Source organism: Magnolia sinica, chromosome 13, assembly GCF_029962835.1.
Source record: "Magnolia sinica isolate HGM2019 chromosome 13, MsV1, whole genome shotgun sequence".
NCBI lineage: Eukaryota > Viridiplantae > Streptophyta > Magnoliopsida > Magnoliales > Magnoliaceae > Magnolia > Magnolia sinica.
In genome coordinates this window covers 10,680,307-10,699,309 of record NC_080585.1, presented here as the reverse complement: position 1 = coordinate 10,699,309, position 19,003 = coordinate 10,680,307, and the positions used below count along the sequence as shown (strand labels likewise).

The 19,003-nt window shown below is 40.1% G+C and overlaps 1 protein-coding gene across 2 annotated transcripts; it reads right to left on the bottom strand.

Annotated features, from left to right (window-relative positions):
* Positions 1 to 327: 327 nt before the first annotated feature.
* LOC131222769 (uncharacterized) lies at positions 328 to 5,302 on the bottom strand. Of its 2 annotated transcripts, none has more exons than XM_058217960.1 (3): positions 4,987 to 5,302; positions 1,036 to 1,141; positions 328 to 743 (listed from the first exon to the last, which is right to left on the bottom strand). In XM_058217960.1, exons 1-3 carry the CDS (start codon positions 5,231 to 5,233, stop codon positions 671 to 673), a joined length of 426 nt encoding a protein of 141 aa, XP_058073943.1. In that variant the 5' UTR covers positions 5,234 to 5,302; the 3' UTR covers positions 328 to 670. The 2 variants fall into 2 exon arrangements, with proteins under 2 accessions (XP_058073943.1, XP_058073942.1); XM_058217959.1 differs by having other exon boundaries at positions 1,036 to 1,144; positions 4,987 to 5,293.
* Positions 5,303 to 19,003: the final 13,701 nt, after the last annotated feature.

Genomic DNA, 19,003 nt, shown 5'->3' with positions numbered 1-19,003 from the left:
TGTAAAAAAGGAAAAGGGAAAGAGGTGTGCAAGAGAAGGAGGAGGAGAAGAAAAGAAAGAAAGAAAGAAAAACCTATCATGCAGCTGAAGTGGCTGATTCGGCTAGCACTCATGGACCATGACCCCTTCTGCTAACCTTATCGGGTTTGCAAGTATTGGATCATGCTTAATAATAATACCCCATACATCCAAATGACCACCCGGGTCAAATCCAGATACAACGGATGTTCAATTACAGTGGCCGTCTGTCCCCTCTCAACAAATTCAAGGTCATTAAAATCCAACGATGTTGTGTTGGTTTTGCCAATTGGAAACATGAAAAAATGATGAAGAAAACAAGTGCCCAGTTGCATAGATTGAAAGAACAATTCTAACACAAGGCTAATCAGCACAAGCTGGAGCTCTCAAAAACATTAATTTTTTTTAATTTTTTTAAAAGGAAATTTTCTTACAAGACAGACAAAGCTCAGTTTTCTTGCCTTACCACACATTTCAGTCCATGAATTGAAACGAATGCTGTAGCTCTGCTCCCACACCAATCAAATGCTATGGCATGTTAACAGTTGAGGCATGATGGAGGCAAGACTTTCCAAGTACCTTCTCTTAGCCACTATTACATGCCCTATGACAGTGCTCTTGGGAAATCGGTTAGCCTAGGCACACTAAGCTGTTAAACTGTGATTCTCGCTCGACCTTTTGCCAACCTCCGAGCAATGACTCTCCGACCGCCCTTGGTCTCCTTACTGCTTGCACATCGGAAAAAATAAATAAATAAATAAATAATTTTATTTAAAAAAAAAAAAAAAAGCAATCTGTTAACAACAGGCAAATTGCTACTTGGGAAATGAATTCACATCTCCAAGGACATTTAGTCCCATCCAACAAATGGATATTTTAGAAAACCATGAACGGCAATAGCCAGCAAAGTACATAAGACACAGGCAGAGAAGTATCCGGCCTTATGTCATCGTATCAATAGCGTACCCATCTATATTCAAGTTCAAACTATATAATATGATAGGGAGAGAAAGATACCGAGCAAAGAACCCATGGGTTCGCTTACGCTTGATGTGGCTAGGCTGGTAAGTTCTTTTGGGAAGTAAGATCATTGGCTTGTTCAATGAGGAAGTGCTGTCATCATCTGCTGCCAGATTAGATCAAACTAACTTAAGAGGGAGTTTAATAAGTAAATCAAAAGATTGGAAGACTGATGAAGTTGAACCAAAATAAGATCAAAAGATAGGGAGACCTATGAAAATGAACAATTATAAGACGGGACGGTTATAAGATTCATTTCCAATATAAATGGAAAGGTGAACTCAATCAGGGACAAGATATTCGATTTTATGTACCTTTAGGGATGGCTTTTCATGACCGTTACATGTGCACTCATAAATGCGATTTTTTCTAGCTGAAGCCATGGCCCCAGTCAAAGGAATACTTCCAGCATTATAAAATTCAGGGGGAATGGTAAAAAATGCCCTTTATCTTTTCACGAATTTCTAAGTTCACTCTTGTCATAAAATGTCTTTCAGAGAACAATTCCATAATGGAGTACAGATACTTCCACTTAAGGACTCAATTTGTTAATTACTAGGCCCATACACCATCCAAGTGTAGGTCCATCCTATTGTAAATAAGATATCTGAAGCATACGGCATCAACGAACAGCATTGAGGACTCAACTTTCATGATCCTTTATATAGCAGTTCATACTAAAGTTGAAGGGAATGGAACAAAAAACAGTTATAAATGATGAGTTCCATCTCGTCATCATATGCTCGTCAGAAACAACAATGAATTCAGCTAAAATGCCATATGGTGGATGTCCATGCACCATTGTCCATTGCCGACCAAAGGATAATCATGAAAGAAAATCAGATCATTAGATATGGACCAAAACTGGACACCACTGCTGGCTGATTCATGATCAAGTCCAAAATAAGGGTCTGATTGGAATGTGCCCAGTGGGGTTCATAGATCCAATTGGTTAGCCCCAACTAGCAATTGATTTGTCTGAGTCCACATATCCAATCAATGGCTTTTCTTGAGTTACATGCAAACCTAAGTAGAAAAGGGCTTCATACAACCTTACAGCCCAAGATATCCATATGGTTTATACATTTTTTACGCAGGATGTATGAGGAAAAAAAAATAAGAAGAGAAGCACAGATTTTGCACAAACCACAAAATGAGTTGATTTTATAGGATTTTCTCTCTGCAAGAAAAAAAAAATCTCACGAAACTAGCACCTTTTTTTTTCAATCTTCATTACCATATGGCATCAACAAAGACAAACATAAAGACTCAATTATTCTAATTTTAAAAATAAATAATAAAAAATTTTTAAAAAGAAGAACCAAATTGGACTTTTGGGGCCCACATTTTCATCGCACGCTCCTCGCGATCATTCATGCTTGCATTAACATACAAGGACTTTTAGTAGTATTTGGAGTTTTTTCTAGGTTAGCTTTTTTCTTATTTAATTACCTTCTTTTCTTACAAGCTTTTAGGATTAGTCTGGCTTTAGAGTAGACCCAGTAAATTTTGAACTATAGGATTTAAGTTGCTATTTGATTTTATTTGGGATTATTGTGAACAATGGGCTATACATATAGCCATACATCTATGATGAGTAATTTGATTGATGAAAAGACTTTTTCCCTTTTTCTTATGATTGCAAACACACTCTAGAACCAATACTGGTTTAAAAAGATAAAAATAAATAAAAAAGAAGCAGTGAGACTCTTCTGGAAATCCCAGAGGTAATTCCTCTAGATTATCTCCGTCATGAGACCCCACTATTCTATCCTTTTTACTATCGTTTTCTCTGCTTTCCATATTCTCCATAATTGAATTCATAATCACATGTTTTCTAGGGACTAAAGGTGGAATTCATCCTCCAAAACAGTTCATCTTTAACTATTTCTCAATTAAATTCAATTCCATGCATCTGCTACACCAGCTACATCCTAAACCCTCACCAGCTACATCCTAAACCCTTGATACCAACATGACACGGTCGAAATAAGCTAGATGATGAGGTAAGAATGAACTTGTGTATTTCTTTCTCACAAAGACTGTTTCCCAATTTCAAGAGAGGGTGAATGCGTGTATTTCTTTCTCAGAAAGACTGTTTCCCAGTTTCAAGAGAAGGTAAATGGGTACTTGCATGAGCATCTTCCATAAAACAAAATTGGCAAAAACAGGAATACCAAACCCCTATTCACACCAAGGTCAAACAAATGAAGTGGCATCAACCCTGAAACTAAAGGACATCCCCAAATCCCAATACTCCCAGAGACAGTTACGATTGAATTTATTTCATGGCCAGTGCAAATATGGTATATTAAAAGCAATTCCATTTCTGCCTCCCTTCTTTCATCAGTTTACCATCTGTAAACAAATTGTTCAGACAACAAAGAAAGAAATTTGGGTATAAACTTTTCCCATCTAATAGTAAAAGCTTCAACTGCAGAAATGGGAGAACAAGAGAAGAGAGTATACCCAATGCTAATATCTAAGTTAGTCAGCGAGCACTCACATGGCACATGTACAAGATCTGGATTCTTGAGTGCACATCTATCACAACCCCATCAAGAATAAGCCATGTGTAAAAATAAACTAATAGATGATCCTAGCCAGTGATTTTATTTTTTTGGCCCATTGAACGTTTACTGGTGGCAGGACATTTTCCTAACTACCCATTTGCAGTCCTCAATGGCTATCCAATCAGTGGCTAGAATCACCCTAACTGTGTGATTTTTGTGGACATCATCCATTGTAGGGCCCAACAGATGAAAGGTAATGAGTTTGGATGTGCGTCCTACATGTACAAGTGACGCAGGACAACTAGGGATGCAGGACAACTAGGGTGAATCAATCCCTTTCTCTCATAGCCCAGATCAGGCCCTCGGCCGAACCCCCCTTGTGAGTCCCACTTCACATGGATCCCGCCTCACACGGGCCGCCCATCCCAAGTGTGCCCCCACTTCACACAGGACACCCCTCCCACTCTGATAACATGACACCCACCACTTTGATTCCACTTTTGACGCAGGACAACTAACCACTTGCTCTAAAAGCTCGAACTGATAGAGCGTGGCGAATCAATCCCTTTATCTCATAGCTCATGTCAGGCCCTAGGCCAAACCCCCCTCGTGGGCACCACTTTACATGGGTCCCGTCTCACACAGGCTGCCCACCCCGAGTGTGCCTCCATTTCACACAGGCCACCCCACTCGAGCCCCGTGTGAAAATGCCCCTGCATTAACAAGCTTCTTATAACTTACACTGTTACACAATACAAATTCAAAATTTGTTTGAGGGACTCTCGAAGAACCAGGCAAAACCATTGCTCTATACAGAAATTTATCATTACAAACAAAATGCAAATCAAAATATCCTTCTGGGTCTCTCTAAAAGCTAACAACATATGAACTTCTCAGAAATAACATGGTATACATCAAAATTTCCTTATGGGCCTCTGTAGCAACTATCAGAAAGCACTGCTTCTGGGTCTCTCTACAAAGTTTCAACAGCCCCTGTTCTACATACAAATTCCGCAGAAATCAGATAAAACGAATCCAAAATCCCATTTGGGTTTTCTTAAAAACCACCAAAAATGATCTTTCAAGTAAAAAGGGGGGGAAAAAAAGTGTCTATAAAACGCTAAAACATCAAGAAAAGACAGCAAATTGTAGAAAAAGAGCTCATTAGCATCTTTTTTTTTATATAAGAAAAACACACCAACATCAGATAAACGAATCATAATCCCATTTGGGTCTCCTTAAAAACTATCAAAAATAACATTTCAAACGGGAAAAAAATGTCTAGAAAACGCTACAACATTGAGGAAAAAAAAAACTGAAAATAGTGGGAAAAGAGCTAATCAGCACCTTTTTTATATAAGAAAAACACACCAACATCATAAAAGAAAAAGGCATCAAAACAAGAAAAAGGCAGCGAGGAAGGAAAGATCATCACCATCTTGTATGAAGAATCGAAGAGAAGGAAGGCCGCAAGGATAAGAAAAACCATCCAAAAGAGCTGATTTTTTCAGAGAATCGGCGTTCTCTTCCTGCAAATGGAGAGATGGCTGGTATTTGGAAAGAAGAAATGGGTTTGAAGGACGGTTTGAGATTAGATTTGGATTATTTTTTTGGGAAAGAATGGGGTTGAATAAGCGATTCATGAGAGAAGCGCCGGTGCGAGCTAGGGTTTTCGACGCCATTTTCTTTCACGGAAGTTCCAAAGAACAACGGGAGAAATATTTTTACAGAGTGATGACTCGCCCAAGCTGGCTACTGTTCGGTGCTATGTGGCCCCACCATAGTGTATTTGTTTCATCCACGCCGTCCATCCATTTTTCCAGATCATTTTATAATATGAAGAATAGAAATGAGATAGATCTAGATCTCAGGTGGACCACATCACAGGAAACAGTATTGATTGAACGCCCACCATTAAAAACTTCCTAGGGCCCACAAAAGTTTTAGATCAAGCTGATATTTATTTTTTTTTATTTTTTGTTTTTTACCTTAATCCAGATCTATATTACCTAATCAACAGGTGGGATGTCAAATAAACATGGCCCTAAAAGGTTTTTAATGGTAGACATCAAATCACTGCTATTTTCCTACGGTGTGGTCCTTGAGATTTAGATCTGCTTAATTTTTTGAATCAAGTCCTAAAATGATATGGAAAAAGTGGATGGACAGCCTGGATTAAAAAAATAAAAATAAAAAATAAAAAATAAAAATAAAAAATAAAAAACATACAGCATAGGGGCCCACAGAGCACCGACCAGTTTCCGACTATCTAGACCGTGAAAGTGCACAGATGGGTCCCACCTGATTCGCAGTCCCGAGTTGACTCGACTGAGTTTCCAGTAGAGTTGTAGAACCATTGTCCCGAGATCCTAGCCATAGGTGCATCCGGATGCAGGCCAAAGTAGGGTCGTGAACGTGCGACGAGATTGGTCATCTTCCACTGCTCCATATACTAGCATGGCCCACCTGATGAGTGAATCAGCTTGATCTTTCAATGGCGGGATGTTAGATAAATATAACACGTTGGCTGACCGTCTGTCTGTGCAAAGATGATGGTTACCTTACTTTCCATCGACTTGTACTTGAATCACCACTCCTTTTTCTTTTTCTTTTTAAATCTATCCAATGGACGGACCGGACCGGACCGTCTATTTGATTGGCCCAGCAATTGATGCTAGGGGTGTACACCGAGTGGATCCGAGTCAAGCTGGACTCAGCTCGACTTGGCCACTAGTTGACCCCACCTCGAACTCGGCTTGGCTCGGTCCTCAAGCCTAACTGGCAAGCTCGGCTCGGTTCGGTCAGTAGCTCAAGCCAGTTTGAGAGTACAAGCCAAAATAAGCCTCCATGGCATTTTCACAAATATGCCGTGCACTTTTAATTTCTCAACATATGTAAAACAGCAACAGCTATTTATAAGTATTTCATCAAATACCTTATAGACAACTTCAAAATCAAGGAAAAATAATATTTGTTTCAAATACATACCTTCTTTGCCACTAATTGACACTTTCTAAGAGTCATTTCATCAAACACTTAGTGAGCAACATCAATGCCAAAGTAATCAAATCATTGAACTAGTTCGATCTGATTTTGATTCGAGTTGGAGTTCGATCGAAGCCGAGTCGAGCTCAGGCAAACTCAAACTCAGTTTAAATTTTTTCGAGCTCAAAAAATCAACTTGACTTGGCTTAAACTCAGCTTCAAACCGAGTTGAACCGTGCTTTTTTGAGCCAAGTCAAGCGAGCTAACCCAGCTAACTCAGTTCATGTACATCCCTCAATGATGCCCAGTAACACATAAATAACAGTTTAAAAATGAATAATATGGAATCATCAAGAGATATCTTGAGTTTCTCTTCTTGGAAAAGGACACGGTGTCTCGTTCTTTTTTTATGTCAAGATGTCGTCCGTGTAAAAGTGACCCACACCTAATGTCATATCAACCACTTATCTTGAACTTTTCATTTGATCAAATTTAATCAAGAATATTTAACTCTACATGTGGAACCGGATAAATCCCAATGCTCTTACTATAATATATGTTTATCTAATTTTGAGATTGGAAAAATTTTATTATGTAATTTTAAATTAATTAAAAACTTATTGGAAATATTAATATAATAAAAATATAAATATTTTTTAAATGTTTGAAAAAAAAAATTGACCATTTATTTAATTCAACACCTTAAATAAGTCTTTTGTACATCATCACCAACGTGTGATCTTGTGTTAATCTATTTTCATAACTTAATATTGATTTAGCCATTTTTTCAACGAGCTTTTGACCAATTCAATTTGTATACATGACATTGAAAATGTACATCAAAATAGTATCAACTTATTGTGACTTTACTTATATAACCTAGAGTAATAAAAATATTAGAGTCATTTACAAGACTAGCATACTCGTACCATAATTAGATTGGAATTAATCCATCACTCGTAGATAATTGATCTCACAATGGATGGAACTCAATTCAAATATGGTAAATGATAAAGCGTTAGTCGTATATGCAATTATCACGCAGTATCCATCTGATTAAACAATTATCCATCCCCACAGCAATATATAGACTTACTCAATTTAACTCAGTATGGAGCCGATTGTGCCAATTTATATGTGAAATTTAATCCTAGTAGTTTCATAAATTGAGGTACATCTCATTATGCATGCACCTCAACGTGCATTACACTTGTTGTGCATACCTACACATTAGCCTATGCCATGCAAATAGTACACCAAACATTTATTAAATAAATATGGTGAAGGCCAATCCTAATATCTACATATATACATTATCAAGAAATTATAACCCGTTAAAATTAAATTCAAATATAAAAAAAATCTTAATATAATTTATTAAATAATTATGCACACATGTCAATAACAATCCGATAAGTCACATAAAGTCTATAACAACCTACCATGATAAGACCTAACAAATGAACGGTCCAATCTTAAACACATGTGGCAATTCATATGATTGAAGTACCAGTTGTCATCCATGAAAACAGAAACCTGACAAACATGGGTTGCGTACTGTGTAAAAGTAAAATGGAAAACCCCTAAAAAAATGAGATTTTGCAAGATGTGAACCTATTCATCCCAATTATGGTCATTTCTCCTGAGAATCAATCAAATTAGGTTGCGTGTAATTTGGATAGATCTGCATATTATATTTGAATATTTGCAAAGATGTACGGAGAAGATTTCTTGGTAAAATAGTTAGAATACATCAAACAATGCCACATGATTGTTTAAGCAACAGATGGAAGAGCAATCATAAAGAAGCAGTTACAAGATAGATGGCAGAGCCGCAGAAAGAGAAACAAAGGAAACCAAATAGTACCAAGCAGTTATGGCAAATGTCAAAATGTAGGAAGCATCTAGATGGCTGGATTAAGGCTATAAATAATGTAGGAAGCATCTAGATGGTTGGATTAAGGTTATAAATAATAAGGGAATTCAACAGGAAGAATTCATCTCGTACCAATCAAATTAAACCAAACATTATCTTTCAATTATCCTTTCAAGTACCAATCTTTTTACATTACATCATATAATCATTTGCTTCTTGCTAAGTAAATTACATTTCTTAGTATAATTCTTTAATTTCAGCTTGTTGTTTACATTTCATAGTGTAATCCATAGCATTAATCAAGTAGCTTATAATTTTAGCTGTAATTTAAGTCTGTACTTGCACGCTGGATTCAATTCTGCATCAGGAGAGGTGTTTTGCAGCTGTTCTTTATAACCGACTGTGAAAATCTCTATCTCATTTCTCTTTATCTGTATTAAATAGTCCTTTTGTATAGAAGGCAAAGATGCAACCCATCATCAGAGGACAAACCTTACCCTCTACATATCGCTTGATCCTATTTACACATTGAGTGAATGGCCGAATAGGTGGCCAATCTCATTAGACCTCTGTCATACACTATGAGTCTGCCTATCTCGACACTTGAGGTCATAGTTGTTCAGTTTGAATTGAGCCACAAATTCAATTATGACACGCACACATATCTATAACTGAAAACATAGCAGCATCATAACCTTAAACCATCAAATCAAGATCTGAGCAGTGATTGGAAGTAGTCCTGTAACACCCTGAATTTCGGGGGTCAAGTAAGACTCGACTCCTAAATTTCCGGGTGTCACTTATGCCTTACGAAAGTGAGTGATTTGGGTTTATTTAGTTGGTGCATGACATTCAAGGAATTAAATGGACATGCAAGAATGCGAAAGTAAATATAACTTAAACCTCAAAATTCGACTAGCAAAATTATGTGTATTTGATCAGCTCATGAGACTGCGTTCCAGCAAAAATATATATAGTCCAAAAAATATACAAAATGTCCCTGTCCTATAGCCCCATCGCTGACCCTAAGGCAAACTACAGTGATCCACCCAAGAGCTGGAAATACAAGAGCTCCTCCTCCGAGTCTATAGACGTCTCGTCCAGCGCGTCGAACTCCGTGATACATGCATCTAAAATAGGATCTGGTTGATGTTTTAAAACATCATCCCAGTATGGGAGTGAACAATTCAATAGTTTCATTAACGTCAAGTTACACAAGTTATAGTTTCATTAACGTCAAATTACACAAGTTATCAAATCCACATGCATAATTAATGAAAAGGAATTTAAGCGTATAGTCCCTAGATATTCTTATTAATGCACATGCATGTTATTATGATATTATATATGCCCTTGCCATCCAATACTCCCTCATAGCGACTCCATCTTCACATTCACAAATGACCAACACTCCCTCATCATGCGACCTCAACTGCCGAGTCACCACACCTAGCTAATGCAATGCGACAATGGTCATATTAGCCGGGTGTTTAGTTAAGTCCGTTCGTTTAGCAAGATTGGGGAAACTGAGGCACTCCCATGCAATCAAGGCCCTGATCCAATTGTGAGGCCCAGGGCAGTCATAGCGGCCTCATGCCTATGACCCTCGATCCATCTGGATTCGTCACTCCCAGCTGAATTCATACGAAATGCGGATTTATATAATGGATTGCTGGCGATCACTACAGGGAGGCTCGTCACTCCAGCGTAAGCCAATAGCTCGAACACAGTGTCTCATACCACCATGCTCAGCTCTCGAGACTTGTGAATTGTATCATAAGCGGTATAAGTGGGCGTTCCAGGGGCGTGGGGTGTCCCAGGTACAGATAGGGGTCATCATATATGGTGAACACACATGGTTGGCCAACTAGTGGACTAATTCGGCTGACTCAAGCAAACTACAGTACAACCGGCACTGGGTGCAAGCATCCCGTGTATTCCAACTACCGTTGGTTGTCCGTCTTTGGCCTGGATCGATTGGATTTTCCCATGGCAACTGATCTAGTAGGGTTGCCCTTGTGAAATTTTTCGATTTGTTAGTCAACCCAATTGACCAATAGGCTAAACTTCTATGGCATGCCACAACAATTCTATTTCAAGAATAGGCAACCATACTTATTAGTAATTCATGATGTTCCAACTAATATGGGCAATCAAATAAACATGCAAGTGCATTATTCAATCATCGTAGAATTTACAACAATAAGATAATTATTCACATGTATCAAGGAAAATATAGAGCATATAGGCATGTATTTTCAATAAATCCAATCTATTCTAGCATACAATTAATGATCAACAACCTTAAAGAGAATTTGTAATTCATAGAGGACAATAGGGCTAAGGATTTGTCACTAGTTAGCATGCAATTCATAATTTCACTACACAATCATTATTTGTGACATAGGTTCGATAATTGGCAACCTAGAGGTAATGATCCACACCTAGGGTGGTCCGACGATTTTCTAGCACCGCTCCTAAGATATCGACCCAGCAATTGACGGACTGACGCCCTGCGTCGAATATATTAGCTCATAAGGGCGCATGCAACAGCCCGCAAAGCTTAATTTCTAAAATGGGGTAAGGGATTACCTTTCTATTATCGTTGGGTCATTCTCTATGGTGGGGTGTGGTTATGGGCTCCGACGTGGGCAACGGTAATAGGGAAATTCCCCGAATCAGCTCCCCAAGGAGCTACCTCTCTCACTTCTCCCCACTCCCTCTCTCCCTTACAATTGAAATTTCGTATGGGAGTGAGGGAGTGTGTATTTGGGCTTTATATAGTCCATTTTTTGTCTAAATGGCCCTAGAGGCCCTTTTTCTAGCATGCATGCCCCTGGTGGGCTGGATTTTGACCCATAGGGCTCCTTTAGGTGCCCGTTGGCCCATCCACACCTTGGGGCAAGTGTCTCATCATGGGATCCGCGATTAGTCCAATTTGGGTGGAGATTAGATGCCTCGATTGACCGCGGGGACCCTACTCGCGATTGATGACTATCGGTGCTCGATCGGGGCCACAGTTATACGGATATGAGTAAGGAAATATCCTTGACTAATGGCTCGAGTTTAGTCGCAATCCGACGGTCGAAAAGTCGTAATTTCGCAAATGAGTGGTAGAGCCTACTTCACTTAAGTTTCTGATTCATGTCTAATAGAGTTGCTCGTTTCAAGAACTTCCTTCTCAGTCCAAGTTGTGCGGCTTAGGGCACCATCTGGGTTTATCGTCTGCAATGGACCTCAAGCCCAGTGAGGCCGACTATTTCATATAGTTTTGTACTTAGTAGAACTTCGATGGGCGACCTACACTAATTTTTGTCTGTCGGAGTGGATTTTGGGAGGACCAGCCCTCACGGTCCATTTCGAGTCCCGGTCATACCTACGACTAGTTGTGTTCGCAACATTACCCTCCTAGAATTTTAGAATGTGGTTGTTCGATCCTATTCACTCACAATTCCTGGTGTTACGTATGTATGTGCCATAAAGACTGTTTGATGCGATCCTGAGGCAGTTCGCTGGTGGACGCTCTAGGGTCTAGTGTCATTTCGGCTCAGATGTCACAAGTCCTCAACCCACCTCATTAAATGCAAAGGTGGGTGCACCCCAATGTGATTATAACTGCCCTTACCAAAAGTTATAGGGCCATCAATGGGCTGAATCTATTGTTGTCTTAGGCCTAGATTGTGAACTCTTCAGACAAGGCATATTCAGAATTTTGTGTTTGCTGGGCCTCGGGGTGTACATCGAGTCGAAACGAGTCGAGCTGGCCTCAACTCGGTCACTAGCTGACCTCAGCTCGAACTTGGCTCGGCTCGGTCCTCGAGCTTGACTGGCCAGCTCGGCTCGGTTCGGTCAGTAGCTCGGGCCAGTTCGACCCGAGTTCGAGCCAAGATCAAGCCGAGTTCACCATTGCAGCATTTTCACAAATACCTGGACTGCACCTTCAAAATCTCACTGTATTTGAGACGGTAATGGTTTTACAGGTATTTTATCAAACACCTTCTATGCAACATAAAAATCAAGAAAAAAAGGGTGTTGGTTTCATATACATTCCTTCCTTGCCACCAGCCACACTTCTTTGAATCATTTCATCAAACACTTGGTGAGCAACATCAATTTGATGTTATGAATATATTTTCTCCAATTGATTATAAAAAATTGGTTTAGCGTTATTTAGGGCTGAAAGTCGGTCGAGCCGGGTCAGGTTGGTGCTCAACTCTATCCCAACCCAAGGTTCTTGTACCTCAACCCTAACCCAACTCAACCCAACCTCAGGTTGGGAATTCTCAACCCAAGCGGGTTCGGTCAGGTTGATCGGGTTGGTCAGGTATATACGTGCTAATATTTTCGTTATTACATTAGTTTATTATATTTCAACATGGAACTTATTTTTTGTATCTATGATTTTATTAATTATATATGTGATTATTTATGGTAATGAACTTCATTTTTTTGTTTAAAAAAACAAGCTAAAATATAGGACAACTACTCCTTTAAAAGTCATGTAGCATAGCACCTAATCTATTTGGAAGAGAGAAATCTGGCATATTTTATTAACTTGAGTCCTTGGAAATGACGTGGACAAATGAGACCCAACATCACTAGTGTGCCTTCGACACAAACGATCCACACTCAATTATAATTTATAAGTAACTTATATATTGATCAGGTTCGGGTTGGGTCGGGCAACCCGAGACCTCAACCCGAGCCCAACCCAAGTTTTATTGGGTTGGTGTTTGTATAGCCCAAGCTTGAGATCGGACCCGATATATCCTACCAGAGCCCAACCCAATGTCGGGTTTGTCACGGGTCGGTCGGGTTGAACCCGCCCAACTTTCAGCCCTAGCTCGAACTCAACTTCGAACCAAGTCGAATCAAGCTTTTTCGAGTCAAGCCGAGCGAGCTAACGGAGCTAGCTCGGTTCATGTACACCTCTAGCTGGGCCCTGTCCTGGTCCATTGATAGCCCTTAAGCCATCAGATTCAGATCAACCTACTCGCTGAGTTGCAGCTGGGTCTCTTCTGAATTCATCAGATTCAGACCAACCCACTTGCTGAGTTGCTGTGGGGTCTCTTTTGGATTCCTTGTTTGTGCAGTTGGCATATCATCTCCCACTATTAAAAGACTATGAGGCTTGAAAGCTTTTCTACATACAAATCTACGTGTGGGGTATCGTGGTGCTTTCATGACATCCAAGCTGTCCACCATGTCTACCACTACTACTCTCTTTGGATCCCAAAAATCTGCTGAATCTAAAACTCAGGTAGGCCACACCATCTAAATTATGCCTAAAGCCTCTAAAACCATGTTTTGTGCCCCACCTGAGTTTTGGAAGGTTGGATGTATCTTGTGAAGGGATTAGACGTAGATGGCATGTAAAAAGAGGGCCCCACACGCCTTTAATGGCAAGCATCCCCATCCCATTGTGGCCCATTCGTAGTTTTGGATTGGCCTCATTTTTGGGCACCAATGCACAAAGTAGAATATTAAAGTACGCAAATTAATGGATGGACTGGATGCCAAAAACATCATGGTGGGGTCCACACAGTGATTTGTATGTTACGCTTCACCTAAAAACATTTGTAATGGATCTGGCCTCAACTGAATTCATCAGATTCAGACCAACCCACTTGCTGAGTTGCTGTGGGGTCTCTTTTGGATTCCTTGTTTGTGCAGTTGGCATATCATCTCCCACCATTAAAAGACTATGAGGCTTGAAAACTTTTCTACATACAAATCTACGTGTGGGGTATCGTGGTGCTTTCATTACATCCAATCTGTCCACCATGTCCACCACTTCTACTCTCTTTGGATCCCAAAAATCTGCTGGATCTAAAACTCAGGTAGGCCAGACCCTCTAAATTATGCCTAAAGCCTCTAAAACCATGTTTTGTGCCCCACCTGAGTTTTGGAAGGTTGGATGTATCTTGTGAAGAGATTAGACGTAGATGGCATGTAAAAAGAGGGCCCCACACGCCTTTAATAGCAAGCATCCCCATCCCATTGTGGCCCATTCGTAGTTTTGGATTGGCCTCATTTTTGGGCACCAAAGCACAAAGTAGAACATTAAAGTACGCAATTAATGGATGGACTGGATGCCATGAAAACATCATGGTGGGGTCCACACAGTGATTTGTATGTTACGCTTCACCTAAAAACATTTGTAATGGATCTGGCCTCAAAGAAAAAAACACTAGCTAGCATTTCAAAACAGGCATGCTCAACGACCATTTTGAACCATTACTGGATTTTATTTTATTTTTTTGTCCCACACGCTTGACACATGCCAATTGGTATGTTGTACATCTAAGCCCTGAGTTGGGTGGCACACACCGTGCATGATGATCTGGCCAAACAATAAAATCATTTAACTATCAGGCACATGTGCATCAATATAGAAAAATTCATAGCAAAGGAGTTTCAAATTTTCATTGATGAAAAAATTGCACAGATTGTTTAAACAGCCAGTTGTTTTGAAATCGGATTGCGTACTAGGTTACTCAATACGCTCTCATCGTACTGAGTAAACTCTGTTGGGCCCACTGTGAATGTATCTGGTCTATCCACGCTGTCCATCCATTTTTTCATCTTATTTTAGGGGTCGAGACCTAAATTTAAGCATACCCAAAGATCAAGTGGATCGTACCACAGGAAACAATTGGAATAATGATTTCCACAGTAAACCTTTATAGGGCCCACAGTGATGTTTATTTCTCATCCAACCTGTTCATAAGATCACACAAACATGGATGAAGGGAAAACACAAATACAAGCTTGATCCAAAACTTCTGTGGCCCCCAAGAAATTTTCAATGGTAGATGTTCAATTCACACAGTCCAATCGAGATTTGGATATACTTCATTTTTGGGCTCAAGCCCTAAAATTATCCGGTAAAATGGATGGACAGAGTAGATAAAATACATAAATCACGGTGGACCCTACAGAGTTTACTCAGTACGCAATCCGCTTCCAGTTGTTTTAGCACTTGTAATCTTGAAATTTTGGTGGCCCATTGCAACGGGCTCCACTTAAGACATGCCTTGGATGCCCTATACACTGCACCCACGCGTAAAGTTATGCGTGGAGGGGTAGCAAGCATCTGTTCATTAATGGCAGCATATATGAAGAGCATGCAGGCTTCATGTTTTTACTGATGAAACATAAGAGTAGCAACCATCCATGCACAGAAAAAAGAACAAGAAGAAGAAGAAGAATAAAAAAACAAGAAGGAAAAGATCCTCACGTAAGAGAACAAAAACCAATTTAGCAATTGTGCCCAGATTGTTTACAACCATCAGATCAAGGTTACCAAGCACTCCCAGTATAAAATACATGCCAGAAAGTATACAAAATCATCAAGTGCTTGCATTGATGTTGCTGAAACCAAGGACGCTACATCACAATTCGTAGCATGTTTTTAAGACTCGGAGACTCAGACCAACTCGTTCGTCATGCCAGTGAAATCAGGGGTGACTCGGGCAAGTCACCTCTTTTCCTTGAAATGCAAGGAAAAAATAGAAATCATCATTCTTCATCATCCAGGCCTTATCCCAATTAATTGGGGCCGGCTACAAGAATCCTGTTCCACCATTCCGTTCTATTAAGGGCCACAGCTTGAGTTAGAAATATATAAAAAATAAAATAAAACATTATACATATAGGCTAATTTTAAGATGAGATCTGGTTAATGTGTGACTAAAAATGTCATGGAACATCATTCATTGTGCTAAAATGCTGACTAGATATCTGATTGATTTTTTATTTTTTAAAAAAAAAAATTAATACAATAAATTAATGGGAAGCCCCCTTATCATCTCTAGAGACTTCAGTAATCTAGATCTCCGGTGTGGGGCAAAATGCACAAAAAATGAAAGAAAACCGAAAATAAAATGAAAAGGGTTTGAGTCAAGTAGGACTGAGTCTGACGGGCTCGCCCCAATTTGCCCAAGCCTCAAGTGACTCATTTGAGTCGGCCCTAGTCAGCTAACTCAAGTGAGTTGTATCCAACACGAATGAGTCTTCAAAATGGTATTAAGAAATTGGAGCTGGTGCTCAGGTTTTTGGAGGAAGGTGAAACTCAGGAAGAAAGAAGGTTAAGATTTTAAAGTACAAAAAATAAAATACATAAATAGAGACTGGACCTAGGAGCAAAGGATGGAATGGACTGATGACCACCCACTTTGTGTGTCAGAAGACTGCCTCCACTTCATCTATTGATCTTGAAAGCTTAACGCAAGAGCACCAGTTACAGGACGTAAAGAGATTAGACCCCGCCTTGTCCGTCCTAAGAAAACCTCTACTCTCTCTATTGGAAAAGATCACTTCCAGTATCAGGTTTTCAAAAAGAACGCTGACAAAAGTTCCACAAGACAACAACTAATTCAAAGAGCAGACTCGCATCGGCAACCCCCTAGAGTTGACAGGTTGAAATCTCATACAACTATGATGCAGAGTTCCTCTTATCTTCTAATTCAGAATTTCAAACACCAAATGAATCCCCTCTCCACACAGCAACAATTCTAGTAGGAAATTTGATTGGATTGGTGCTAAACAAAGTGGTATTCTAGACAGCGAAGACTTAATTGAAATAAATCTATCATGAGATGAAGTAATGGCCTTTCTGAGTGTTAAACCAAAGAGAACATTGTGGAAAACTGTAACTTATTTTATTTCTCTAATAACAACTAAATATATAGAGGAGATGAGAGATCTAGAGAGATTCTCATGGATACGTGTCTAAACAAATAAGGAAATATCCCCGATCAAATTAGGTACCCTAATCTAATCCAATATACTCTAACATCACCCCTCAAACTTGAGGTGCTTTGAAAGGAGGAATTTGAGTTTGAAAGATATGATGAACAATTATTCAAACACAAGAAAATTTGATATAGCATGGGGCGACAAAACAACGAGTAGCTTCAAACAAGCAAGCACTTTTGACGACTTCTGGAATGTGAACCAATTACACTTCAAATGGCTAATGAATGATCTAGTAGAACTTCTAGTGGCTGGGATTTCATCCATTGCTCTTCCGGTGGATACACACTTCTGGTGGCTAGGAGTTCAACCATTGCCCTTTTGACGGCTCTAGATGTTCTGACAACAAACAAAAAACAAGTCCCACCAAAACAACGATAGGTGACGAGGTTCAGTCCATACGACTAGCACAAACACAAGTCCAGTCCAACACATCTGGCACAAAAAACGAAACACTTGTCAAAAAAGCATGATAAAAAAAAGACACATCGTCGAAGGTTTACGGAGAAAATGATTGATTAAGGCACACAAGAATCAATTGCACCAAGGACATGCCCAAAATAGACCCATGATTAAAAAAGTGCAACAGCCCACAAATAGTGAGCAAGAACCAACAATAATATGAGCTCCAAGCTTAACGACAAATAAGGCCACAAACGAAACAATCCTAGCCCAAACAACAAACTGAGCCTCAAAAAGAACCATGCCCAAATAGTAAACTGTACAGATCTAACAGCGAACTGGACCACAAAGCTAGCAAGGCCCGCAGGACTTTACCAAGCCGAGCCAGCAATCCTCGCTCAGCAATACACATTCAAACAACAATTAGATGGACCGACTGTGGCCCATGGCAGTAGCGTCCAGAAAATACAGATGGCCCAAAAAGTATGGATGATTAGCAAGGGCCACTGCATCAACTGAAGTAGAATGGCCCAGTTATATCTGGGCTACAGAGATGGCCTAGCAAATGAGGTAGATGGGCCTCACTTTGTTACGTGATGCATACGTCAAATGATAAAAGAAGGCAGCAGGTGGGCCACCACGTCCTAGCAATAATGGCAAATGGCCATAATTTTGATGGTGGGCCCTGAATAGCTTGATCAACGGTGATGGATAATACCAACAACAGGCCCACTGCAGATCATGGCCAAATCAATGGTGTGCTTGCGGGGGTTCTGGTGGCTACCGGATTCAATGGAAGATGCGATGAGTTGCGGCTGCAGATGGTAGATGACAGTGGCCAGCGACAAGGGGGTGGTAGATCTAGTGGAAATCAGCGGCGATTTCCAATGACAAGTGGGGATGATGAGCAGATCTGACAGTGGTGGTGATCGAGGACGATGAGGGTCCCTCATATCTCAACCCATCAAGCGACGGCGAGGGCCAATCACAGTGGTGGTGGTGACAATGATGAGCGATGAATCAAGTTTTTTGGAAATGGGTTTGGGTTGCTAGGCATAGCAGCTGTTAATGGTAGTGTTGTCAAGCCATGTAAAAAGAATGGCACTAGCAGAGGATGAAGAGATGATCGGTAATGGAGGAGCTCGTGGAAGGGGAGACTGGTGGCTGTAAGAGGCAAAACGATCTCGGACGTGGGGGTAGACGGGTTTGATCGGAGAATCAGTTTAGTGACAGATCTCAGGTTAGATGGTTATGGGCCGAGTCAGAAGATGACAGTTTGGTTTCAGATGGTGATGGCATGATGGCCAGTGATGGAGCTGGCCAGATCTGGCTGCTGCTCACGAAAACAAGTCAGCGGCCTGCATGCAGGGGAAGATGCTGTTGGAATGTTTAGGAGGATCTAGAGTTGCAGCTTCGGTTAGTTAGATCCTGT

Coding starts and splice junctions, on each gene's coding strand:
- LOC131222769 (XM_058217959.1), bottom strand. CDS start 5,233: ATGGCGTCGAAAACCCTAGCTCGCACCGGCGCTTCTCTCATGAATCGC. Junction 1,145..4,986: donor TCGATTCTTCATACAAGATG/GTGATGATCTTT, acceptor CTAATCTGGCAG/CAGATGATGACAGCACTTCC. Junction 744..1,035: donor ACCCATGGGTTCTTTGCTCG/GTATCTTTCTCT, acceptor ATGTGCAAGCAG/TAAGGAGACCAAGGGCGGTC.